Raw genomic sequence first — 26915 nt, 5'->3', positions numbered from 1 at the left:
TACGGCTGGTTTATGGCTGTAATGCATGCTCCCTTAGGGAAATGTAGGAATGTGACCGAACAGTGTTCGGTGGCATCCTAATTTGGCGGTCGGGACCGTCGACCAGAGGTCAGTTGGTCCCAGGACTTAGACAATATCCCCCCCTGACATCGTAATTAGTCCCTAAGTATGAATTTACGTGCTGCGTGAAACGTATCAAAAAGTGTCAGAGGTAGAGGGAGGTTACATAACTGTTTTCAATTTGACTTAATGTTGGCGTTGTATAACGGCTAAACAAGTGAAAAGAAAGCTTCTCATTTTCTGTAGACAATTATGGCCCTGAAAAGTCTCAAGGGTTTGCAGAGAGGGGGGCTCATTCTCATATGCCACGTCAATTGTTGTAGTGGTACACAAATGCGAATAAAATAACACAATTTTCTTGTGACTTAGTTGCATTATACGAGGCACCCCTGGTCTCGGATGCAAAGCGACGAACACAGCCAGAGGATAAGTGTGTAAACGTCCACCCCAGTCTTTCATAAACAAATAAAAGTCGGTTATTCGTGACCAACAAAAGACTGGTCTAGGCTAGCGCTTAGATGCGCGCAATAAATGAGTGCTCTGAAAGGCACCAAATCTAGCTGGGCCTGTCTGTGAATATGTTCTCATGCTTATTTCTGCCCTTGTCTGTAGATATTCATATATTTTGCCAGTACCTGTCTCTGCCTGCACGTGTGAATGTGTGGCTGTATATTGTACTTGAGTATGTCTGTAGTGCACCCACGTCTACTTATTTTCTCTTGTCTGTGTTTATCTGCTATCCCGCCTGTATGTGTCTGTCTCTGCCTATGTCTTTCTGTACCTTCATATCTGTACGCCTGTAAGTATATCTGCGCTTGACAGCACTATCTGTGTTCTGAGAGATTTTTTTTCCTTTGGTCATGTCCGACAAATGCATTAAAAAAATGCAAAAAACGTGCAAAATAAATCATTCAGAGAAAATCTATTAACTAGAAACAACAGGCGTGGAAGTGATGTAAAAACTTTCACCCCACCTCTCCTTTGCCCCTCCCTCGTCCCACGTTCCCCGCCTCAGCGCCCCGCACGCTTGCGCCCCTCCTCTGGCCCCTAGCAGGTTGTACTCGGATATTTAGCCCCTCGCGCCCCCTCCCGCCCTCAGTCTGCTGCGCGCGGCTCCCCGGGCCTGGCGGCTGCTGGTGGCCGTTGGTGACGCGGGCCCATGAATATTGCATGGTATTGATATATAAATATTGCTCTGTTCTGCCCACAGCTGGAGGCCCTGGAGGCGGTGTTCGCCCAGACTCACTACCCAGATGTCTTCACGCGAGAGGAGCTGGCGATGAAGATCAGCCTGACGGAGGCCCGCGTGCAGGTACCCCGCGCGCCGCGCTGGGAAGGGGGCGGCGTTGGGGGAGGGGTGTGTGTATGTGGGCGGGGGGTATCATGACCATACCACTCGTACACTCCATGGGGCGTGTGAGGCATAAGGCCAGTTTTTTCATGTCTTTACATGTTGTGTTGAACAGGTGTTGAAGGTAGTTGGGATTTTAAGCCTGTAACGGTCAGAGTGTGGCAGATTTCTCAATGTAGTATTAGATGATAACATTAAAAAAACATAATATTTGATCATCCACAGATAGGGTGCATGGCAATTGGTGAACTGTATGTTGTGGTACAGGCTGAAGGGGGCTACCCTTGAACTCAGAAAAGGGAGGAGTGCCATGGAGAGAGACGATGAGGCAATATAGTTTAAATGTGTCAAGTGGAAGGCAGGTTTTAAGAACTCATGCCTCATGAGCTACCCAGAGGGCAAGAGGTCAGACCACAATCCCTGTCTGAGGAAGTATCCAAAGGTGACCACTTTAAAATGTCTTATGAGTAGTGGACCCTAACTGGTGAGTGGACAGGGTAGTACATGATTGAGTCTTGCTGCAGAAACAGTATTATTATGCCGGCAATAATGAAATGCTGTTCATGTACCCTTTGGTCCATTTTCAATACCCTTTGTCTGTTTTTCACATTGGTCAATCCATGAGATATTTTTTCTGCCCCTGCTCTGATTAAACTGTGGTGCACCCATCAGCTGCCTCCTTCTCACAGCTTAAAACACCAGCTTTCACAATTAGACCCTACGTCCTTCCAGGTGTGCTCACTTCTTCTGCCCCTGCTTCCACCCCATTGCCCCTCTTTTGTTAGTTATGTGCTACCCATGTATTGCCTGCCCTCGCACCCCGTTCTGCATTCTAACAGCTCTACTTCCAGCATGTTGTCTCCTGTTTCCTCTCAGTGCTGCTCGCCCCAGAAGTCCAGAACCTGCTTCCTCTGTCCCTGCTGTCCTCCTCAGTCATCCTCACCCACTGCGATCCCTGCTCCCATGCTCGTATCCCTGCTAAATTCGTAGTCCCCGGGATATAACGTGGTCCTGTCCCTCCAGTCCTTCTGGTATAGGGGCACAGAGGGGCAGGGTAGGAACTCTCAAATGACCCCTACTCAGGCGCGCAACACCCATTGGGCTCAACCCCTGTCGTGTGTGTGAGCCCGGGCTGAGACAGTTTCGCGGGCTGGCGACCGTCTAATAGCAGCCGCACCCGAAAAGACCATTTACTTGTTAATGAGGCTTTTGTTGTGTTTTCACCCCTTCTTTGAGCCACTCTGCCTATGGCTGGAAGAATTAGCCCCCCCACCTCTGAAATCTTTTTTAGTCCCCCCCCCCCGAAATTTGGCTCTAGTTGCCCGCCTGCCCCTATTCAGTATACACAGCTCAAGGCCATATATATATCTGTTGGATGACAAGGCAAAGTAAAGTTCTAGGGCCACACTAGCATATTTCCCATTTTGGGAGGGGGTGGTGGATCCTTATGCATTTAGCTACTATGCTATCCTTGCTTACCCACAGAGCCCCTGCTGTCCCTCCACTCACCCTTTCAGTCATCCTCATCCCCTGCAGTTCCTACTTTTAGCCCGTAGGACTGCTCCCTTCTAGGTCATGCTCTTCATTTGCATGTCCTGCCTCGCACGTCTACCATGCTTCATATCAGCCCTGGTTCACCACTGCCACATACTTCCTCTCATTCCTGCCCAGCACTGAAGTCACTCAGGAGCGTATTTATCAAAGAGTTGACGCCCTTGCGCCACGCAAAGTGGCACAAGAGCGATGCAACTCTTGCAAGCCATGCAAGACCTACTTGCATGGCCCTGAGTGGCTTCATAAATCTTGAGGGGAAAATGGCTGTGTTGTGTTCCTCTGCCTCAGAGAGGCGGTCTATGGGTGAAGCGAGGGTGCTCTCATGCACCTGCCCATGGATTTTGTCGCATTCCCAAATTTACCATTACTGGTAGACGTAGGAGTGTTTCAAAATTCTACCCTTTTCTAGGTGAGGCATTATGTAAAGAAATATGTTTATTTTCACTAGTTTCTTCCTCCATCTATGTGTGCTGCAGTCTGCAGCACACAGAAAGAGGAAAATGCCTTAGGGGATTGTTTTTGTGCAGAACGGTCCCTTCCTGCACAAAGCAATCCTGCTTACAACGTAGGCACCCTTGCACCATTGTGCTTGGTGCTGGCTATCACTTTGTGCCCCAGCGCAGGAAAATGATAGGAATTGGCCCTATAATGTTAAATATGGCGCACTTCTGCCCTTTCCTATCACGCAGCATAGCGAGGTGGCTTGCTGCGCTGCATGATTTTATAATAAATATGCTCCTCAGCTTTTAACAGAGCCAGTGACTGCAAGTGATGGGCACAAGCAATATTTATTTGGGACTTGTTTTTCATCATCAGAATTTGAGCTAGAAAAAGAAAACAAATTCAGAAAAGGGAGAAACAGGAAGGAATAGAAAGATAGGAAAACAGTGACAAAGGAAGAATGGGTGGATTAAAAGAATCTGCAAGCTTGACTTAAAGGGGCTGGAAGTGCAGGGTTGTTCCAAAAGAGAGGCATGAGGTGGAATCAAGATCAGGTAACATGGGGTTTCAGTAACCCTGCCATTAGGATGTAACCTGTGGTGGGCTCCTAAGAAAAATGTTGGGCTCCTGCAATTATTTTTTAATTTTGCAAATTATGCAATATATTACTGATGACCTTCCTCTGTCCCTAGTCTGGCCTCAGTGCAGGCACTGCCCTCCTTCCTCTGTCTGACTTCCCGCCTCGATTCATGCTCATCCCTGCAGGCTGTGCACTCACCTTCACGTACCGCTCCCTAATGGCCCCTGCTTTCATCACTGTGCCACTTTCTTCCTATAAGACTCTGCTCTCTCCCTGCTTTGCCCTCTTCTTTACCCCCCCTTGCCATGCCCCCCCCCTGACGCTGAGTGCACTCCTGGCTGGAGGAGGCAGAGAGAGATACGATCTGTCACTTTCATGATGCACTTTAATAACATCAACATAATGTGGAATATTAGATTAGGTTGATTAATCGCTCATTCATAATTAACTAGTGATAATGTTCTACACTAATTTGTCCGCGTCTCTAAGGTCCTAAATTACATCAAAGCCAAGCATCAATTTCCAGCACTGGAGGAACAAACCTGAGCCCACTCCCCTCCTTCCACAACACACAAACACAGCAGATCAAAGCCGTAAGGGTTTAGTACCTAGGAGATTTGGAAAATCTTGCATCTAGTGTTTTGGAATCGGAACATCAGGGCTTTGTCTGATTTAATGGTTGGTTTGGATATGAGACAGTCAGTGTCTTCAGAAATTGTTTTAGGGCTTTGAGGATAAGGTATTTTTGATGTTGAGAATCATAGATTTCGGTTTATAAGAATCTTAGTTTAAAGCTTAGGCCTATTTAAAGCGTTTGGGATATCAACAATCTAGTAGTTGGGGGATCATTGATCTAGGAGTTTGAACTTCATAGATTTGGGAGTATCAGGTAAAGGGATTTAGAGTTTTGGAGGCCAAAAATTTGAAGGTCATGGATGTAAAGAAAAAGAGATCAAACATTTAGAGGTGTAGAGGCAGTGATTCAGAAATTCAGTTTGAAAGACTTGGGCTTTATGGAAACAAAGATATGTAGATAAAGTAATACGATATTTAGAGATCTGGATCAGTGATTAAGATGTTTGCAGGTACTTAATATAAGTGTTTGGGTCAAAGATTAAGAGTCTGGAGTGAAACATTTATGCTTCATGTGCTATGGAAACCATTGTTGTGTGTTTTTGGGCAATGGGGAATAAAGATGTATTGGCCCAGAGTATTGGGGGTTGGTGATCATTTTTAGGGATTGTAAATTTAAGAGTTCTGGTCTCATTTGTGGAATTGAATGTAAGGTTTAGGGGAAATGGGAGCCAAAGAGATTGGGGTGCAGGTCAGATATTTAAAATATTGTGATAAAAATGTAGGGGTTTGTGAATACAAGCTTTGGATATCAGAAATTTATAAGGTCTTTATCCGCCTGTTAGTGGATCTGGGTTCTAGTTTAGTAACTTGTCAATCACATTTTTTGTGGGTACTTGTTTATGTATTTGGTGATCAGATATTGAGATGTGGGATGCCCTTGTTAAAAAAGGACACCTTTTATAACAAGTATGTACACGTGGACTTGTTTTCTTCTAGGTGTAACTTTATATATGTTTTTCACAAATTATTCTACTCTGTGGGGTGGTAAGTGCAACATTAATAAAATGCCATACCTGTGTTTGAATGCAGAGGCAAATCATAGCTGGTAAAAAATACATTTTGTAACCGTGTGTATTCAAGTATTAAACTTGGCACATAATAATTATGCACATTGTGACACATAATGTGGTCTCATGAAATAATACACAACATATGTGCCTGTCCTTGCTAGATGATTTTCTTGTACTTTGGCCCATAATGTATTGAATGCTGATTCATAAGTTGTTCTTCTATTGATGCATAATTCCCCTGGCCCTTGGTATCTGGCAGTATGTTATATTATTTTTATTGGTATAACACACTATCTACCATGAGTATGGCTTCACAGCACTATTGGCTGTTCGGGTTGCCAACATTTCCAAAGTTTTTTTCCACAGAGAGGAGTCTGAATCAACCTCTATGGGGAATGTTTGATGTTTTGCGCTCTAGAGTGACTCTAAAAAGGTTTTGCGTGGATTGCAGCAGGGCATTGGGTTCAGCTTGTGAATGTCATCTGCAGCGTACTGAATGGCTCGGTAGTAATGTCTAATTTATGGAGCTCTGGATACATGTTTATACGCATGCGTGGGGTTCATTGATAAGGCTTTTTCTTTTGATGTCAAAATTTCTAAACATATGAATCTTGAAAATGGATGCCTTTATTTCGCTTTCTTTGGTCTAAAAAGTGCACTTGATGAGGGTGACTTGTGGTACTCGTGATAGGCATCTATCCAGGTAGAATTGAACTCCGCCTATGCCTCCATTCACAGGTTTGATATGCTCCAGAAGGGAGCCACCTTGTAACTATTTATTTTCAAAGAGGTGCAAGTCAGAGTGGCACCTTGACACCCTCCTATTCAACATACATAGTAATCCAGTAGCTTATTCTCTGAAAGAGGTTACAAATGACGTCCACGGAAGGGAAAATAATAATACATTGGATTCAGGAACATGACCCTTTTAATGAATTTAATACCTAAAAGTCAAAGCGCAGCCACGTTTCAAAAAGATGAACGGCTAAAAATTTCAGGCAAGAAGTTTCATGAACTCTTTTTGCACCAGAAGTAATATGGCGGTAAAATGGGTCAAAACATCTCCCTAGTACAATATTGTCCAAGCAAAAAACCTACGACTTCATGGTGCAATCTATTTAATTCGGTCACTGCAGTTCTGTTGCTGTAGAGCAGAGTTGAATGAAGAAAGTGATCAATCGCGCCAATTCTACTGCGCGTTGAGTCTTTGCTTTTCTTTCTTTGCACTTGAAAAAATTCTCATCAGTTGTTTACATTTTCTTCTTTCTTTTCATTTTCTCGTTCCTTTAATTTGTTTGTCTCTTTGGTTGGATGGATTATTTTAATAGTGCAGTCTGGTTTCAATTCTGCTTTCTGTGGTAAAGTCTAATCTAAGTTATATTTTCTATCGCATTGTGTGGTTAGGGCTACGTTTCAGTACTTTAGTATGTATTGCCCCATGGGCAATACAGTATTGAGTGATGATTGATGTTTGCAAGGTTTGTTATTTTTTCTTGTCCTCTCTTGTACAGTCGAGATCGGGTTGTCTTTTTCTTGAGGCAGTCTGACTTTTGATGTATTTTCCTCGATATTTTGGGCTCTAGTTTGGGTTGTGCTTTCTGTAGTACCCCTTCTTTAATTTGTGCTTCTTATGTTCAGTTCGATTTATGTTGTATTTTTCGTATATGAATTACAGTGCATTCCACTTTTTGTTTTCCTCCATATGGCACACTCTCTTTTGACTGTGTTTTTTCAGAGCACTCTTTGAATCACGTTGTATATACTATCCCTTTATCTGATTTAAGTTTAATTTCTGTGTCCCACCCTGGTTTGGGTTACCCTTTTTTTGGTGCCTAGGGTTGTGAGCTGTGTTTTCTGTGGTCTGCTCTTGTTTGCAGTGTTTCTCTTATGGGTCTATCTCCTCTTCGGTTTTTTTTCTTGTGCAATGTCTGTTTTCCAATGTTCATGATTTTGAAGGAATTTCGTCTGGAAACTGCGCTGCTATTAGAGGCAAGCTGGTAATGTGTCCTTCCAGTTCCTATTATATTACTGTTCCATACTCGGGATTTTTCTTGGACCTGCGGCACAGGACTGTGTAAGGATCTAATTGTAGGATATAGAACCCCCTCTTGCACATGGTCCCCTTCCACCTCCCCCCTCCTTCTTTCTCCCCTGGGTCATATTAGCAGCGCTTAAGCCCAGTGACTGAGGACAGATAATGAGATTCTGGGGCAGTAAATTGGGCCTATTGTAAACAAATTATTCTCCCCTAATCGGATCAGGCGATGCTGATTATTAAATCTCAACATGACTCACTGGTCATAGGCGGGCAAATTAAAGTCAGATTATTATTTGCCAAGGAAAATTCTCTCTTGGTGGAGGTGGCCTTTTTTGTCGCCTCTTGCTGCAAATTGAGATAAATGAGCCATTTGCGGGCCTTTGAGAGGAAAATGCTCATGAATTTTGCCTCGAAGGTGCAAGGGTGAGATAGGACCGGTGACGGGGGGCTTTCCTATAACCCCCTTCGAGACTCTATTGTTGCGTATTATCCCAGAACACAAGGTAGGTAGTAGGCCTCAGAATGGAAGCGCCTGTGTGAATGAAGGCGGGGGTCCTAAGATTAATGTGGCGGCCCTAGCATAATGCAGGGCCACAAGGACCAGCAGAGCCGCTGACAGTGGCCTCTATATGTAGGACATTTATTTAACATTTGTTATTGATTTTAACCAGAGCAGTCATTATTCTACTACAAGCCTTACTTCTAGTCGGCGAGGATGCCTTCCCGCTTGTTGGGCTGTCGTGGTGATTATCGAGAGTGATGTAGGGTTGTATTTAGGTATTCATTTATTTAGGTGTTTTATAGAGCTCTGTAGTGCCACCTTGCTACCATCTCAGAGTATTAATTAGGCATGTTAGCCAAGGAATTTCACGAAAATCGAGATTTTATATAATGTATAAAATATATTGTTCTTGAGGATATTTTTGGTGACATTGGCACCTTAACACCGGCTTTTCCTCACATTTTATAATTTTTATTTTTTATTTTACTATGTTCATTCAGTGAAGAAAGGAACAATTCTCATGAAAGTTTTGTTATTGACAATGTCTGTTGTAAAGGTATTTTTTGTTGAAAATGTGTTTTTATGTTTTTTTTGATCATCTCAATTGCTTGTAGAGCACTATGCAATGAGTGTGTTGTGTTTCCCTGTGTGAGTGAATTAGTGTGTGTGTAAGTTTATCGCTGCTTCCCGGCCCAGTGTGTCATGAGGTACTCTTAGGTTTTGACAGCATAGATCTAAACAGACCTAGTATTAAAATTGTATGTAGAGTGGGCTTGGGGTCCACCTCTTTCAGTCATTGGCTTGAAACTTTGTCAATCACATTTTGGCTCAGCCCAGTGAAGGATCCATCTAACACCTAATACTTTTGGCTCTTTGGGCGCATTCTTCCACCTCCATTTCTGTACTTGCATAGCAGTGCATACGAGTCTGTTTTACAACTGCATCTCTTTCTGTTCACTGATTCCTTTCCTTGTGTCTAGCTGTAATGTACTAACGCTGTATGCATTAGCACATTAAACCCAAACCGATTTTCTTTGCCAATGCTTGTTAAGTCCTGAACATTTGCCCACCAGTACTTCGCACGTTGCCGTGTACAGTATGCTTTTCCCATTATAGCCATGGTCCAAAAAAATCTCTGCCCATAAATTGATGTAGGTTAAAACCCCATAGGGACAATTGGCGTTTATGAAATTCTCTTTTGCAAAGTGAGACTTTGGTATATAATGTGCACATGAATAAGTCACACATTTCCCTCTTAAAACGGTGCATCTTATAGTCGTTTTATTAAAAAAGACTGAACCCATTTTACCGTATTTGTACTGTGCACAGGCTCTGCGAACCTGTGTAAGTAACCATGGCTGATAATTGGCTCCACGTCATAGGGTCCTCTTTGCCAGTTCAAGCTTTCTATACACACGCTTTCGTACCTGAGTTGCATCGTTTTGTATTCCAATCTAAAGACAGAACTACAAGTCCCAGAAGGCGTGGTGCTGTTAGCAACAAAAAAGTAGAGGTGCAGCAGACACCCAGAACATCACTCAACTAGTAGTTATGAGTAGCTATGGAATCAAGTGAAAAGGTCTAAAAAAAGGTTCTGAAAAGACTCCAGTGAAAAGACAAAAGGATATATAACTGTTAACAAACCACTCACAAACTATGCAATTCTGCACCACTCTTCACCAAACTTAACATAAATAAAGTTAACCTAGGTTAAACCTTGAAAAGTGTTGTGATGGTCATTTCAAGCTTTGGAAAATGAAGGGACGTGTCAATACTCAATGGAAAGAGCAAGGTGGCCCTAACTGCATGGACTCATAAGGAGGGTGACATAGAGGCTCCCTGCCGCCAAGACAATATGTTTCTAGTTCTGGGATGAGCTTTTATATGTAGTAGTTGTTGTATATGCGTAGTAGAGAAGCAAGGCTACAATTCCCAGAGTGCTCCGATTTGGCAAAAGAAAGTTCTGTTCAGGTAAGTGGCGTGGAGGTGGCATGTAGGGATCTGGGCACACTGATGCAGATGGCGCTAACACATGCACACACACACGTACACACGCACATACACAACAGAGATCTGTTCATATTTTCTTTTTCATTAAACGGCAGATCACTACTAGTTTCCGGTGATTCTGTCCTATCCTATTTATTTGGAATAACCTGATTTAATATGCTCAGATCCACAAGTCTTGGTGACTCCTCCTGATGGGGGTGGCGGGGGCGAGGGGTTGGTGGGACTATTGTGGTACTAATGTACCAGGTACTACAAGCCATAATATATACCCCGCTGCTATGGTGCCACCGCCATGGTTATACTACGTACTGGAGCCATCTGGGTCACCAGGCCCAATCCGAGCTGTGGCATTGCACAGATGTATCAGACATCCCTGGTTCTTCATGTAAAGCCTCCACCTGTGGTGTCACTGCCATTCCTATACTCCTGTACCTGGGCTACATAACTCTCAAAAGATGCGAATGCATCGCTATGAGGTAACCTTATACAGGGCAAAACACGTCAGTGATTTTTACATGGCTTTGAGACAGCTATGCTTTGGCACATCAGTGAAACGTTTCTTTAAAGCAACAACATCTTTAGATTAAAAAATTACTTTGAACGTTGTGATGAAATTATTGTAGCGTTGTATAGCCACAACTTTTACGAAAAGGGCTAGAAGGATGGGGTAGCGGTGGATGGGAAGTGACAAAGTATGAAAATAGTGAATATTTATTTTCTAATGTACTCTAGAAACATATATTTCTAACTTACTGGACCAGGACTCTGGAATGAATTAGACTGCCGCCTGATATACCAAACGATCGCCCATTCATTCTGGAAGTCTCTGGGAATATTCATGTAAATGAATGAATTTATAAAAGCATTTATAAAGAAGATAATTCCCACAGCTTACATTGCACGAGGCGGGCGGGGAGTGAAGGGTGGGGGGGGGGGGGGGGGGCTGATTCTTCGGACCTCCTCTTTCAGGGAGCCCCCTCTGCCAGCGAGTACCCAGGGGACAACGCGTATAAGAGCCAGTCCCTTCACCCCTTCATTCACATGTGATTAATGCCCTGGAAAGGAGGCCCCTAATCAGAGATGATGTTGTCAAACAATAACTAAATGGGCGAATAAACGACTCCATCAGGCACTTTCCTCAGAAGAAGGGATCTGTCAGCGCAAAGTCATTAAAATATGATAATGAAAAATTGCCCAATTAAAGGGCCTAACACTGACGACCTTCACTGAATTAGGGCTCAGGGGAGGGGGCGCGGGGGCTCGGATAGAGATGTCCTCAGCAGACAGTCGGTGCTCAGCACTCCAGCACCAATATTCCAAGAAGAGGGTCATGTATGAGGAGCATCGCAGACAATGGAAGAGCTGTCAGAATATAACACAAAGACAACAAAATGAAGACATTCAGCATCACCCATCGGCTAGGGCGACCAGATTTTGAGAGGCAAAAACCGGCATAGGCCAGGCATAAAAGTAGGGCTAAAGCCTTTAGCCTTACTTCTATTTCTAGCCTGATCCGTATTTTTCCATAGCCTTGTAAATAAATGCACATATACATAGACATACACACAATAGGCGTGTAAATGCATGTGGCTGTTTCTATATGTGTGTATGTGTATATGTATGTGTATATATATATATATATATATATATATATATATATATATATATATATATATATATATACACACACACACATACACAGGCTAGACTTGTATCAGTCTCTCTCTCTCTCTCTCCCTCTCTCGCTCGCTCCCCCCCCCCCCAGCTTACCCTGCCCGCTTACCCAATCTGTCTCCCCACTGCTAGGAGCTGGCAGTATCCCCATCCTGTACTGCCTGACAGAAACGGACACATTGCTGAAAATATTTCAGTTTTTAGGAAGCCCCTGTGAATGGGAGTGTTTAACTTTTAACGAGGAGAAATATGTTTATTTCTCCTCCTGTTTTCTGTCTCTGTGCTGCATTCTGCAGAACACATAGAAAGAGGAAGACGCCTCTTAGGAGGTACCCTTGCACCATGATGCTAGGTAGCATACGTTGGTGCAGGGCTGCCGAAAAAGGCGCCAGCGCACGCAGATAGGCCAGTCCACTTTGGCATAGTGCAATGCTGCAAGGTGCCTTGGGCCTTATGCCAGAATCCCATAAATGACCCCTAAGTGCTACTAATAAAAGGTAATGTCTCAGGTAATAGGTGAAGGAGTGCAGGTAGAAGGTGAAGTGCTGAAGGCCAAAGTGCAAGTGCTGCAGCAGGTCACCAATTAAGGGCTGAAGGTTGCAGGTATAGTTGCCAGGCAGCACATGATGAAGGTAGGGACCATTACAATGGCTGCAAGTAGCTAGCAAAGACTGCAGGTCAAGGTGGGCGGATGTAGGTAACAAAGACCTGTAAGTGAAGGGCAGTGGCTTCGGGTAATAGGTGATTGGCTGCAAGCTACAAGTGAAGGCCTGCAAGTAGCTCGGGTGCAGCTGTAGGTAATAGGTAAGAACCGCAGGTAACACGAAAGACTGCAGTTAATAAGCAAAGGCCTTCACGTAGCAGATGCATGCTGTAAAATGTGAATGGCTGTAGGTCACAGGTAAAGGGCTGTAAGTAAAAGGGGAAGGGTTTTAGATAATAAGCAGAGGGCAACTTACACTTGCTGAATACACATTGGTGTTTCTGATGTCACTGCTCACCTCTGCATCATTATAAAGCACTCTTCGGCCCATCCATCTCTGGTGCGGCATATATAAAAACAAACCAAACGATAAATAAATAAACAAATACATAGATCAAACCCGAGACCTTCAGGGCTGCATCAATTGCATTAACCCAGGGAGACTTGTGTTGTTTGGTTTAATTTCTTATAAAGCATCACTTTACATCATCAGAGGGCTTCACAGCACATGAGACAATGATCACTTTTTTGACAGATTGGTATGTATAATTTCAAAGTGCACTAAAATAAAAAATGAGGCAAACCTACAGAAGGTGGTCTTTCTATTAGTTATGTTTCCAATGATCTATATGTATACAGTATCGGTGTATAACACAAACAATAGAAATAAAGCGCAGTGTGCAGAGATGCAGCCAGAAAAGTGATCAGGCATGGTTCTTATTTCAGGTGTGGTTTCAAAACCGAAGAGCAAAATGGAGGAAAACTGAGAGGGGTTCCTCAGACCAAGAAGGGCCAAAAGAACCCATCTCGGAGGGGACACAGCCTGGAAGGAACCTCAGCTCGCCATCGCCGGGGGACCAGAACAGAAACAAGAAGGAGTCTCTGGAAATTCAGCAAAGGTGAGTGGACATGTGACAGTCAGTCACTGTGTAATACTGCCCACTTACTCGAGGTGCACAGTTAACTGGACTAGTGCTTGGTGCATAAATGATAGGTGCTGTTACTCAGCTGGCTCTCTCAGGATCGAGGCCTATGATCTTCATGATACCAACTGAGTGAGTTCTGAAGAAGGCAGGCAAACACCAAGCTGTCATATTAAGGCCCCATTGTGTACCTGGACTGTCAGGGTCTTCTGGCTGTTAGACCTGAAATCTGTTAGCAGTGTCCCTAATATTTTTTTCTTGATCACAGCCAGTGACGGCCTGTCCATTGGGGTTGAGGGGCAATGCCCACCCACCTGTTGCCCCTCATGAACAATGTCTGTCAGGCTGAACAAAGGTCAGCCTGACAGACACTGTTCATTTCCAGGTCAGGCAGCCAGGCAGGAGCTAGACATGCGCTAAATGCTCAGGCTCCTGGCTGCCTGAGTTGAACTTTGCTGGGCTGAGGAAGTCATAGCTCCTGTGGACGTGACCTCCTCAGCTCAGCAAAGGTCCCCGAGGCCCTCCCCTCAGTGACGAGGGGTAGAGTCACTGATTGCCTTGCACCTAAGCGCTTCAGTTTTAAGCCCTGAAGCGCTCAGGATCGAGTATCAAATTGTCAAGCAGTGATACTTCATCACAGAGTGGTGGGGTCAGCAGTCTCACTGACCCCATCCCACTCTGTGATGAGGATGGGATTGCTGCCTTCCCTCATTGGCTTAGGTCAGCCAATGAGTGAAGGCAGCAGTCCTAAGCCTCCTGGGACCGCTTCTGCTTCGGCGGTCCCAGGAGGCTTAGGACTGCTGCCTTCACTCATTGGCTGACCTAAGCCAATGAGGGAAGGCAGCACGCACTTGTTTATTGGTGTCCAAGCCCCACTCTGGATTCCTACCCCAGTCCTACCCCTTCCCCTACACTCAAAATTCTAGGCTTTAACTTCGAGGTCTGGCTTCAGCTCTGCGGAAATTGTCACCTCAGCATGATTCTTTCATCTTAAGCATCTCTGGAAAACCCTGCCCTACTAAAGTGAGACGACAGAAGGCCCGAAATGAAAGCGAAAGGGTCTAAGATTATAGCTAGCAACACCAACTATGTTGGCACTGCAAGGTATTTGTTGAAATGTTCATCATTTATAATTTACCCACAATGTGTCAGTTAGACTGGTTCTGAAGAGGATGTGTGTATGCCCTTCATACACTGCCTCGATGGGTTCTAGTTGAGGGCCGGACTGGGAACGCAAACCAGCCCTGGCAACTGAGTCAGACCTTCCACAGGTGGGGGGGCCAGGCCAGTCCAGCCCTGTTCTAGGTTCGCGTGCTAAGTTTTCTGTATTGTTCATAGATGAGCTTACAGCCTTGTCTCAGACTTTAAATGGCTACGTGTCTAAAGGTACCAACTTGCACAGACCCTGCAATTTGGTGAAGCCAACCTCTTGCCGGCGCCCTTCTTTTGGAGGCATAGTGAGCGCCCAATTGTTTTTCTGGCTTGGCATTGATTGGATGTGGAGAAGGTAGCTCGCCTGTCTGACAATACTGCTTTGCATATTGCTGGGTCCAATCTGAAGTGACTTGGTGGGCAAAAGAACGATAGGTTGGAGTGCTACTCCGAGCGATTACCAGTGGTTAGACTTATTGCGAGCATCCTCCCATCTCCTTTTTGTGTGTCCATCTCCTTTTTGTGTGTTTTCATTTCAAATATTAGACTTCGTGTGGCTAGAAGCTCTTCGTTGTTTGCCTGAGTTTGCTCAGACACTGATCTGTCTGCTGGTTGCACTCGTTGTGGTGGTTTGTTGTCATACATACTACGGTCTCGTGGAGCGCAGCACTTCCGGTTTTCACCTGAAACACGCCCAGCGTCGCATTCTGGGCTCTGCACCCTCATCACAGGGCTACCTAGGCAGCTTATGCTATGCTTTTATGCACTCACATTCCTATGTTTACAAGAGGAAGGCTGAATGAATAGGGTCAACCTCCTGGACGAGGTCCCTTCCTCTCGCCTGTGCATTGGAAATCACGTGGTCATTTTTCCCATGCAGGCTGTCGCAAGGCGCCCTGGGAATCCAGAGCACTGAGGAGAGATTCTGAAATAAATCAGTCTGGGGGTTGGGAGAGGCACAGCTGGCTGTGGTTGGATCACGTCCCGCACAACCACAGGAAGCTGGCGGGTCCCTTCCATTGTGGGGCAGATGCGGTTCACACAGCTGGCACCGGAGGGTTAAGACAGCAGGCGTTCTCTGAGATCTGTCTGAAGCCGGCTGGAATAAAGGGGGGGACAGGAACTCGGTCCTGCAGTGAAATAAATAGGAAAACCTACCTCTGCCTCTGGGCTAGAAACAAACTACACACCCAGGGCCTACAACGGAGAAGGCGAACACACTGCCAGGCTGCAGAGGCCGATACAGCTCTTTCCCAAATGGTGTTCAACGTTGTGCTCTTGCAAGGGAGCCAGAAAGGAACAGCTGCTATTAAAGTGTGCTGGATGCACGATCCGGGTGCGTGGCGGAGTGCACACTGGGTGTGTGGCGGACCGTACACAGGATGCATGGCGGAGACGGAGTGCACACTCCGGGTGCGTGGTGGACTGCACACTCTGGGTGCATTGCGGCAAGGTGGAGTGCACACTCTGGATGCATGACGGAGTGCACACTCTGGGTGCATTGCGGCAAGGTGGAGCGCACACTCTGGATGCATGACGGAGTGCACACTCTGGGTGCATTGTGGCAAGGTGGAGCGCACACTCTGGGTGCGTGGCAGAGCACACACTCTGGGTGAGTGGCAGAGCGTACACTCTGGGTGCTTGGCATAGCGCACACTCTGGGTGAGTGGCAGAGCGTACACTTTGGGTGCGTGGCGGAGTCCACACTGGGTGTGTGGCGGACCGTACACAGGATGCATGGCAGAGTGCACACTCTGTGTGCATGGCGGAGTGCACACTCTGGGTGCGTTGCGGCAAGGTGGAGCGCACACTGTGGGTGCGTGGCAGAGTGCACACTGGGTGCGTGGCAGAGTGCACACTGGGTGCGTGGCAGAGCACACACTCTGGGTGCGTGGCAGAGCGCACACTCTGGGTGCGTGGCAGAGCGTACCCTTTGGGTGCGTGGCGGAGTCCACACTGGGTGTGTGGCGGACCGTACACAGGATGCATGGCGGAGTGCACACTCTGGGTGCATGGTGGAGTGCACACTCTGGGTGCGTAGTGGACTGCACACTCAGGGTGCATTGCGGCAAGGTGGAGCGCACACTCTGGGTGCGTGGCAGAGTGCACACTGGGTGCATGGCAGAGCGCACACCCTGGGTGCGTGGCAGAGCGCACACTCTGGGTGCGTGGCTGAGCACACACTCTGGGTGCATGGCGGAGTGCACACTCTGGGTGCGTTGCGGCAAGGTGGAGCGCACACTCTGGGAGCGTGGCAGAGCGCACACACTGGGTGCGTGGCAGAGTGTACACTGGGTGCGTGGCAGAGCGCACACACTGGGTGCGTGGCAGATCGCACACACTGGGTGCGTGGCAGAGCGCACACTCTGGGTGCGTGGCAGAGCGCACACACTGGGTGCGTGGCAGAGTGTACACTGGGTGCGTGGCAGAGCGCACACACTGGGTGCGTGGCATAGTGTACACTGGGTGCGTGGCAGAGCGCACACTCTGGGTGCATGGCGGAGTACACACTCTGGGTGCATGGCGGAGTACACACTCTGGGTGCATGGCAGAGCGCATACTCTGGGTGCGTGGCAGAGTGCGCACTCTGTGTGCATTGCATTAAGGTGGAATGCACACTCTGGATGCATGGCGGAGTGCACACTCAGGGTGCATTGCATCAAGGTGGAATGCACACTCTGGGTGCGTGGCGGAGTGCACACTCTGGGTGCGTGGCGGAGTGCACACTCTGGGTGAGAGGCGGAGTTCATGCTCTGGGTGAGTGGCGGAGTTCATGCTCTGGGTGCATGGTGGAGTGTACGTTCTGGGTGCATGGCGGAGTGCACACTCTGGGTGCGTGACAGGGTGCACACTCTGGGTGCATGACGGAGTGCACTCTGGGTGCGTGGCGGAGTGCACACTGGGTGCATGGTGGAGTGCACACTCTGGGTGCGTGACAGGGTGCTCACTCTGGGTGCGTGGCGGAGTGCACACTCTGGTTGCGTGGCGTAGTGTACACTCTGGTTGCATGGTGGAGTGCACTGAAGGAAAGCCCCATTGCCTCTCAACCATCCACAGCATAGTCTGTGCTAATGCCACTTTCAGGGGCCCATGATTCGCCTGTCTAGTTTGCCACTGGGACTGTCACGGAGACCAACACATGCCAACAGACACAAGACAGCAATGAAAAGATCAAAGAGTGGGTGGAATGGAACATAAGTGGCTTCTTGAGATGTTCACAATGAACCCATGCAGCTCTCATGCAGTACTGAGTGCGCATGTGCACTTGAGATGCACCCAGTCGCATTCTGCAATATGCATATGGTCTGTGGGGATAAAAGCATACCGTCTTGGAATGTGCTCGCTACCTCTTGAGATGGACATGCTCTTGCGATGTGCTCACCGCCTCATGGGACGTTCTCGTAACTTGTTGTGATGTTCTTGTGATGTTCACCCCAAATCTCGAGATTCAAACTGTTTCTTCTGAATCCCAGTGTGTCATGTGTAACGCACTCCTTGTCTTTTGTGATCTGGTCAACCCCCCCCCCCTCCACCCCCACCCCCACACTAGGGTGACCAACTGGCATTGGTGCATATTCAGGACGGTGAGTGTAAAAATTCAGGACAAAGGGTCAAAATTAAGGACACAAATTCAGGACAGGAGGTCAAAATTCAGGACAAAACTTCAGGACAATATGATAAGTTTTACAGACAAATCAGAGGTCGCGCAATTGTATATAAGTAAGCCCAGCCATATCTAGACATATTCAGCCATTTGCAAACCTATCCATCATGTATCCTTCCATCTTTCATTTCACTCATCCATCCCTTCATCCATCCTTTCACTCATCCATCCATTATCCATCCATCCGCCCTTTCACCCTATCCATCTGTACACTCAGCCATTCACTCTTCTACCCATCCATCCATTCACTCATCCATCCAGCGATTTACCCTTTCACCTTTCCAGCCATCCTTTCACCTACTCATCCATCCACCCAGTCACTGATCCTTCCACCCATCCACCCTTTCAGTCATCCATCATCCTCCCTTTCTCTCTCCGTCGACTCTTTCACTTAGCAATCCTTCCATCCATCCATCCACCCACCCATCCATCCATCCATCCATCCATCCATCCATCCATCCATCCATCCATCCATCCATCCACCCATCCATCCATCTACTCATCCGCTCATGAATCAATCCATTGACCCTATCACTCATTCATCCTTTCTCTCATCCATTTATCCTTTCACTCATTCACTGGTCTATTCATCATTTTGTCCATCTACCTTCCCTTTCACTCACTCATCCATCCTTACATCCACCCTTTCACTCATCCGTCCATCCATTCGCCCTTGCACTTATCAATTCATCAATCCATCCATCATTTCACTCATCCATCCATCATTTCACTCATCCATCCACCCACTCACTCATCATCCACCTTTTCACTCATCCATCCTTTCACTCATCCATCCACCCTTTCACCCATCCAGCTACCCTTCCACCCATACATCCAGCTATTTCTGTCTTCTCTCTTCCATCCTTCCACTCACTCATCAATCCATCCATCCCCTCCCATTATCCATCTATTCACTCTTTCATTCATCCATTCACCCTTTCACTAATTCATCCAGCCATCCCTTCACTCACTCACTCGCTCACCTTTTCATATTAATTTTGATCTGAGCCTTTTTGAGAAGAGGCCCATCAAGAACTACACCCTCGCTGCAGGAGACATTCTAGGCCTGGGACAGAAGCCACCCAGGGAGAGACCGGATGGGTGGGGGAGGATGGGTGGGGGAGGGCTCCTTACCTCCTCCTGGATAAGACAACGAGAAGACAGGCTCTGTTTCCAAAATGTTAGTTTTGCCCCCCTCCCCCCACACTGATGTACAGTACTGAAAGGAGATACTCCAAGAGAACTGATTGTCCTCCATACTTTATTAATCAGTGGGAGTGTGATTGTGCCATTTCTCTATTTTATTACAATATAGACTGCATGTTTGAAGAATCGAGGTTTGTTTACAGTTTAGTGACAGTAATTAAGCTCTGTGAAGTGAACCACGTGCCGCCTCGGTGTAATCAGGGCCGGTTCTAGGATATTTGGAACCCTGGGCAGAAAGGGAATGTCTCACACCAATTAAAAATACAAGACGCATTCAGTGCTATTTGCATCTGAATAGATGCCCCTGCTCCGAAGCTGCCGCCCCTTCTTCTGTCACCTTCAAGCACCTCTTAACAGCTCATCAAGGGCTGAAGGTGTGAGGGTTGCCATCCCGCTATGCCTCGCCAATGCTGATGGGTATCTGAGCTTTTGTACTGCCTCCGAGTTTGTTACACACGACCTCAGCAGCATCACAGTCAAGAAGGGAGGTGGGGGCCAGCTGTGCCGGTTGTGCGACCAGTTAAAATTATGGACAAAGGGCGTCCGTTAAACAATCCTTCACGGACAACGGACAGACGGCCGAAATTACGGACTGTCCGTGAAATTTACGGACGGTTGGTCACCCTACCCCACACACATGTAAACTTTCAAATAATCCATGACTTTTGTGCGAGACTCTCATGACCCTTCCTAGTATGCTCACTACCTCTTGTGAAGTGCTTGCTCTCTCTTGTGGTGTGCAAGTGGCCTCTCCTAATGTACTTGCGATGTTCATGATATCTCTTCTGATGTCATCAGTGCTTCTTGTGCTGTGCTTGAGGCCTCTTGTCATGTGATCATACTCCGCTTGTGACATGCACACTGTCTCTTGTGATAGGCTCATACCCCTCGTGATAAGCTCACCACCTCTTGTGATCTACCTATATCTTCTACTGAATCACCTATTGTGACAGTTCCACAGTCTAATGATAAGTTGTCTTGATCCTTTAAAGCCCATAAGTTCTCTTATATGCAAATGTTTCTTTGGATAAGCTATCTCGCTTCTGTAATTTGCTTACGCCCCCTTAAGAGAGCCACATGCTTCCTTGTCAAAACAGTGAGATCCCCATTTTCTCTTGTGTTGTGCAGCTAGCCTACCCTCATGTTCTCTCTGCCTCCATATTGAGCACATTCTGTGCGTTTGGAGATCACAGTGACATTTCAAGCTGCCAAGTCTTCCACCGGTGATGTGTCTACCCTGAGAAAACTACAGCGACATGTCTCATAATCTGCGTAGACTGATTCTGCCTTTATCATTTTATCTCAGTAGTCAGAGCTTGCAATGGAAATCCAATATAGGGACAGATCTCACAGCTCCCCTTTCTATCGAAGGTTTTAGAAAGACTGGTAACAAAACAACTGTCAAGTTATTTAGAAACCAACAAACTCCTCGACGCCTCCCAAACAGGTTTCAGATCTAATAACAGCACAGAAACAACGCTACTGGCCGTAATGGACGACATTCGTATGCAGGTCGATAAAGGCAAAACGGTTGCCCTGATACTTCTCGATTTATCAGCGGCATTCGATACCGTGTCCCATAAACTGTTAATTCACATACTTGCCGCAAAAGGAATTCAAGGTAAAGCCCTAAACTGGCTGGAGTCCTTTCTATCAAACAGATCCCAGTCTATTTGTTTAGGCAACTTTACCTCCACCCCCCGTAAGATTAAATATGGAGTCCCCCAAGGAGCCACATTGAGCCCAACATTGTTCAATGTATATGTCTCCTCTTTGGCGTCGATTGGCAAGAAATGGGGCATTAATATCTGCTCCTACGCTGACGATACTCAGCTGATGGTTACCCTAAATGGAGATAACGATGCCAAAAGCAGACTACACAACTGCCTGTCAGAGCTATCCAACTGGATGCAGGGCCATTATTTAAAACTGAACGCTGACAAATCAGAAATTCTACTCTTTGGTGGGGCCAAACAGCTCTGGGATAACACCTGGTGGCCAACTACTTTAGGTTCTCCACCAATCCCTACATCATCTGCTAGAAATCTAGGAATTCAGATGGACACCACCCTATCAATGAAAAGCCATGTCTCCCTAATATGTGGCAAAGGATTTGCCATACTAAAAAGGTTGAAAAGGGTCTTCCCCTGGATCCCACTTGAATGTAGACAGATCCTAGTCCAGTCGTTACTAGTGAGCAGGCTGGATTATGGCAACTCACTATTTGTAGGTATGTCGGACTACTTATTTAGAAGACTACAGCTGGTCCAGAATGCCGCAGCAAAAGCTGTCTGCAATAAGAAAAAGTACGATTCAGCCACAAGTTGTCTGAGAGCCTTACACTGGCTGCCCATGAGACAAAGAGCCACGTTCAAAATGCTATGTATTGCCTATAAATCAATTCACAATACTGGCCCCTACATTTTACGAAATAGAATTAAGTTCTATGCCCCAGCGCGGAACTTACGCTCACAAGCCTCAGCCAAAGCAGCCACCACTCGGATTAAGCTATCCAGAATGGGCGGAAGTGCTTTCTCTCACATTGCTGCGAAATGTTGGAATGAATTACCCATCAACCTCAGACTCACGGATTCCTACCCCACCTTCAAGAAAAAACTAAAAACCGCACTATTCCCCACATCAGAGTAAACAATAGGCTTCCTGTCTGCTGCCTGGGTTTTACTGTTATTCTTTCCAGCGCCGTGATATCCTTGCAGGATGAATGTTGCGCTCTACAAATACACCTAACAATAACAATAACAATTCACACCTCGTCTTCTCATTGGGCGTTCACAGACTTGTGTATACATCCGTCTTCTGCCATATCACAGGAACCCCATACGCCTGGTCCATCAAAGAGGACGTACTGAACGGTTTCACATCATTCTAAATGGTTTTGCAAGAATAATCTCAAGATCTTGTCTATGGACTTCAATTTTGCAGTTACCTGCTCATACAGGAAACATGTCATAATTTTCCATATCATATGCAGAAAGGGCCCTCTCTATACATCCCTTCTCAAAAAAGGGCCCTCTCTGTTCATCCCACTCTAGCCAACATCAAGTGAGACACCTCTGGTGCTATGCAGCAAAAAGCTGGCCAGATATGGAGACTACGCCTTTCCCACGGAGGAATCATGTCATGGAATCGCACTCTCACCTCTGTCCACTGCCGGACTCTTCTGCAAATATTTCCAATCTTGCTGTTACTCTCTCTTCTCACAATCCTTCCGAGGCTGATCCCCTGTCATCACTTGTTATAGCTACAATTGCTGAAAGCCTGCTGTTTTCCCAGTTTTTGTGGATGGGCCCTCATTATGCATCTTTTAAAGCTGCAATGGATGGATGGATTGATGGATGGAATGATTGATCAATGGAAATTTGACCTGTTCGACTGAAGCTCCAGAGGAGCCAGGGTAAATTGTTTGCTGAACATATATCTTGATGACCAGTGTTAGTGGTTAAGGTAGCTTGCGCTTATTTCGACATACATTCAGATAGGCAGTCTTTGCAGGGTTTTGAAGGATGTTCTTTATTAATGCTTGGGTTGAAGACAGAATTATCAAATAGTCTTATGGTGAAATACCTTGGAGCTGCCTCAATAGCCATGTCGACCTAATTCCAGGAATTACGTATATCTACATTTGAAACCCATTAGAAGTCCATGAGTGTCTCTAGAAATGTGCTGGGTGTATCGATTGATCCGAGGGAGGGAGGGCAGAAGCTCAGAGGGCCACTATGCATATCAGCCTTGCCACTGGCTCAGAAAAGGCAAGTGAATTATAGTTCTTAACCAGATCGCCCGAAGATCATCTCCTATGTTGCTCAATTGGCTAAGGGGACATATCATACATGTCAGAAACCAATAGAGACAGAGGGGGGCGGATTTCCAGCACAATCCCCAGACCCACTGGGTAAACTATGAAGGGGTTCATGTTCTCTGTAACTGTCCAGACAGCATTGGGAGTGAAAAGAATGGCCACTGTACTTCCAAAGCAACATTCCACTTAATTGTGCCAGCCAGTTTGTTTGTGTTTCTTTATGTGTGATGGTGATGTTGATAATGATGATGTGTGTTCCTGATTCTCTTGACTCCTGTTCTGCTCTCTGAAGTCAGGATTCTTCTCCATGAACTTTCCTGTTTCTATCCTAGTTTGAGCCGAGCCGTGGGACCCTCTGCCCCATTCTTCCCATCCTGCTTACCTGGAAGTCTCCTCAACACAGCGACCTACGCTCAGGCCTTATCTCACGTAGCATCTCTGAAAGGTAAGAACATTTTAGTGTTGGGCTACAGAGGACGGAGAGAGAAGCAATAGGAATACGCGAGGGGGGACAACAGAGCAGGTGGGAGAGAATTAGGAGGTATGCTGTGAAAGGAAGCAAATAAAAAGTGAAACGGAGTGTAGAATGTATTTTGATAGAAAGCACGTCAGAGTAAATGGAGAGACACAGGAAAGAAATAGGAAGTGTTAGTATGATTTAGATATTATTAGCATATATATATGACAAATCTTCATGAAACTTGAAAAAAACATTCATCCACCGCAGCTCTTTCCTAGAACGTTTAGTTTTTTTCAGGGGGCCCAGAAAAAGGGGTCTCAGAATACATTTTCTCCATGCAATTTTGCTTAGGAAAATTAAGCACTGCTACAGCCAAAACAGCAGAACGGAATTACACCAAATTTGACAGAAAGCTAAATCTTGGGCCAGAAAGTATGCTTTTTGTTATTTTGTGTAGTATTCGAGAAATTAAGGTTAAAATGTATGTATATATTATTCTGTGGTGGCTCTGTGGATCCATTAGATCAAAAGATAACATCTGATTGGCTGCCATCACATCAACAAAGATGTGACAGTTGTCATTTTAGGACACTTGGACGTGGCCCCTGTCCTAGAAAAACAATAGAAAAATAAATAGATGGAAGTGTAGGGATACCCAGCACCCCTAGACCTGGTGGTGGTCGTAGAGAGACTCCCCCGAAGGCAAAAAAAAGTATTTTGTTTTTCTTTTTTACTGGTACCGCGGCTCTGGGGAGGATCCACAGATCCATGCTGCATATTAAACAAAAAATGTCAGGGACCCGCCCTTGTACAATAAGCCTCCCCAAGGTTGGCCAAGGCCAAGCGCACTTCTCCTTTGTTATTTGGGGAGGGGGCATGCAACCCACCTTCCAACACTAATGGAGGCCCCAGGGGCCCCATTCTCGGGGCTAATACAGTTAACAATGGAGTGGGGGGTGTACCCCCCTCCCTGAGCCACTACAGGACCCGGGGACCCCAGGGCCATTGGTATCTTTTGGGGGAGGGGCTGTCAGGGCCCTCCCTTACTGGCTGTGGATCACTACCTGGTCCCCCATTCCCTGGGGTCCAATACCAGTGCAGTGTCCTGGGGACCCCATCCCCGGGGATACTATTGTTCCCTGCCTGGGAGAGTGCCGGCAGGGAATAGAAACGTTGTACCCTGCCCTCTCTATGTCGGGCAGGAAGCCCACTCTGGGGCAGGAAACACAACTTTGTTCCCACCCGGACGGGAGCAGAGAAAAATCCTGCTCCCGCCCGGGAGATAAGCGACAGTTCCAGCCAGCACCAGGTGGTAGCTGGAGAGCTGGCAGGGACTGCAGGGGCTATGGGGCTGCCCCAGTGACTCCTAACAATAACATTTTTTAAAAAGTGTGGTTGCTCAAGGTAAGCACCCAAAAAGACAAATAAATGAGCGGCAGGAGACGCTTATTTATTATTCACTGCTCTTGCAAGGAGCTCCCCATAATGCCCTGTAAGGGTTTTTTAGTAATGTATTTGATTATGGTGGTGCCACTAGTCAGGGCAGGGTTACCACCAAGCATTTTATAATGTCCTGTTGGGCTGCAGGGAGTGCAGCAGCCCCCCAGCAACATTAGAAGAAAAACACAGTAAGTCTACTGGGCCACTTGAATATTTGACCCCAGGAGATCTTACTATATGTTTTTTAAAGCACTCCAAGCTATAGCACTATGCTTTTCAGCTGGGGGGCAGGGACTTCTGTAAAAGACATTTTAATGCTTAAAAAAAAAGTTATATTGAACAATATTTTATAGCAATCACTTTTATTAAACATTGCTATGTGTGAATTTATACCCCCAAAAATATAATATTGATAATGGTTATTGGTGATTATTTGATGAAGGTAAGAAGTATTCTTTGTATATGTTGATGTGCTGAGTCCTTCATAAAGGCAATAGCCCCGCTTTTTATATTTGAGTCTGTTCATCTGACTTACCTAAAATGACACCCTTTACATTTTTAAATCACAAAAAGCAGCCGTGCCTGCCTGTGAGGGGTTGCTCCAGGTGCAGGGCCAGGCCCTACGCCCATCCCCATGCAACACACGGCCAAAGGCTGTGTCCTGCGAGGGTTTGCATAGTGCCTAGTGAAGGACATTTTACCTTTTGTTAAAAAATATAGAAATTCACTAATCAAAACAAAGGCTAAAGTGATGGTATAGTTAGGAATTAGAATAATATATCACTTTATATAAAAAAAAATAGAATTTCACTGTATAAAAAAAAGGTTAAATGAACTTAATAGTTTGGTGAAAATGGCAGTTGAAATATCCCATTTAAAACTATCAAAACCATTGAGATTCACTGGTAATATTTATCTCAGGTAACTGTAGCACATGCCCTAAACAGTGGGTGCTCCTCGAGGGAGTGCTGCGGGGTGGTGGTGCTGGGCAGGGGTGGGGCAGGGAGGGGGGTAGTAAAATCGCATACGGCCAAACAGAGTTAAATACATAAATAAATAAATAAAACAAATGACATTGTGCGCGCTGCATCGCCGATTGAGTTGCAGTGCGCGCAATGTAATTAGTTTTATTTATTTATTTATGTACTTAACACGGTTTGGCCGAATGCCGGATTTTACTAACCCCGACCCAGCCCCTCCTCCGCCCCGCAGCACAGCACTCCCTCAAGGAAACGCCACTGGCCCTAAAGTAACTATAACGTTTGCCCTCGCCATGCACTGCTAGTTATCTCATGTTACATCACTCATGACGTGTTCTATGACATTGATAATATCACTCCAACATCTGAAAGCACATAATTAATTACAAGGTTGTACATGGCTGGTGCGCAACCTATAGTTACTACTAGATAACTATGAATGGTGAATTTCTGTGGTTTTGTTAAATTAAAGCAGTATGTTTTAACTGGCATGTTCACCTAACTATATTGTGCCTTTTATCTTTGGTTTTCTCAGTGAATACATATAAATGTATCGTCCTGCAGTGTTCTTAGATATGTAGCATGATGCTGGTTTCTACACAGGAATTGGCTTTCTTGAAAATAAGAGTCTGTTGTGCTGTGTGTTTCAGTAATATTGGGTGGGCTAGTAGTGAGTGGGAGGGGTGTGTGTCCTATAGATTGTGTGTGATT

The 26915-nt window shown here is 46.0% G+C and overlaps 1 protein-coding gene across 1 annotated transcript in view; it reads left to right on the top strand.

The window, feature by feature from the left end:
* Window positions 1-26915, top strand: part of DRGX (dorsal root ganglia homeobox) — a 119555-nt gene that overhangs the window by 47889 nt on the left and 44751 nt on the right. Inside the window, exons 4-6 of the mRNA XM_086920091.1 lie at window positions 1271-1372; window positions 13286-13458; window positions 23657-23769. Of these exons, the coding sequence (XP_086776217.1) occupies window positions 1271-1372; window positions 13286-13458; window positions 23657-23769 (388 nt within the window). The remainder of the gene's footprint in view (window positions 1-1270; window positions 1373-13285; window positions 13459-23656; window positions 23770-26915) is intronic.

This window comes from Lissotriton vulgaris, chromosome 5, assembly GCF_964263255.1.
Source record: "Lissotriton vulgaris chromosome 5, aLisVul1.2, whole genome shotgun sequence".
In the NCBI taxonomy this organism is placed as follows: Eukaryota; Metazoa; Chordata; class Amphibia; order Caudata; family Salamandridae; genus Lissotriton; species Lissotriton vulgaris.
The sequence above is the reverse complement of the archived record's forward strand: the minus strand, read 5'-3'. Positions and strand labels throughout refer to the sequence as shown.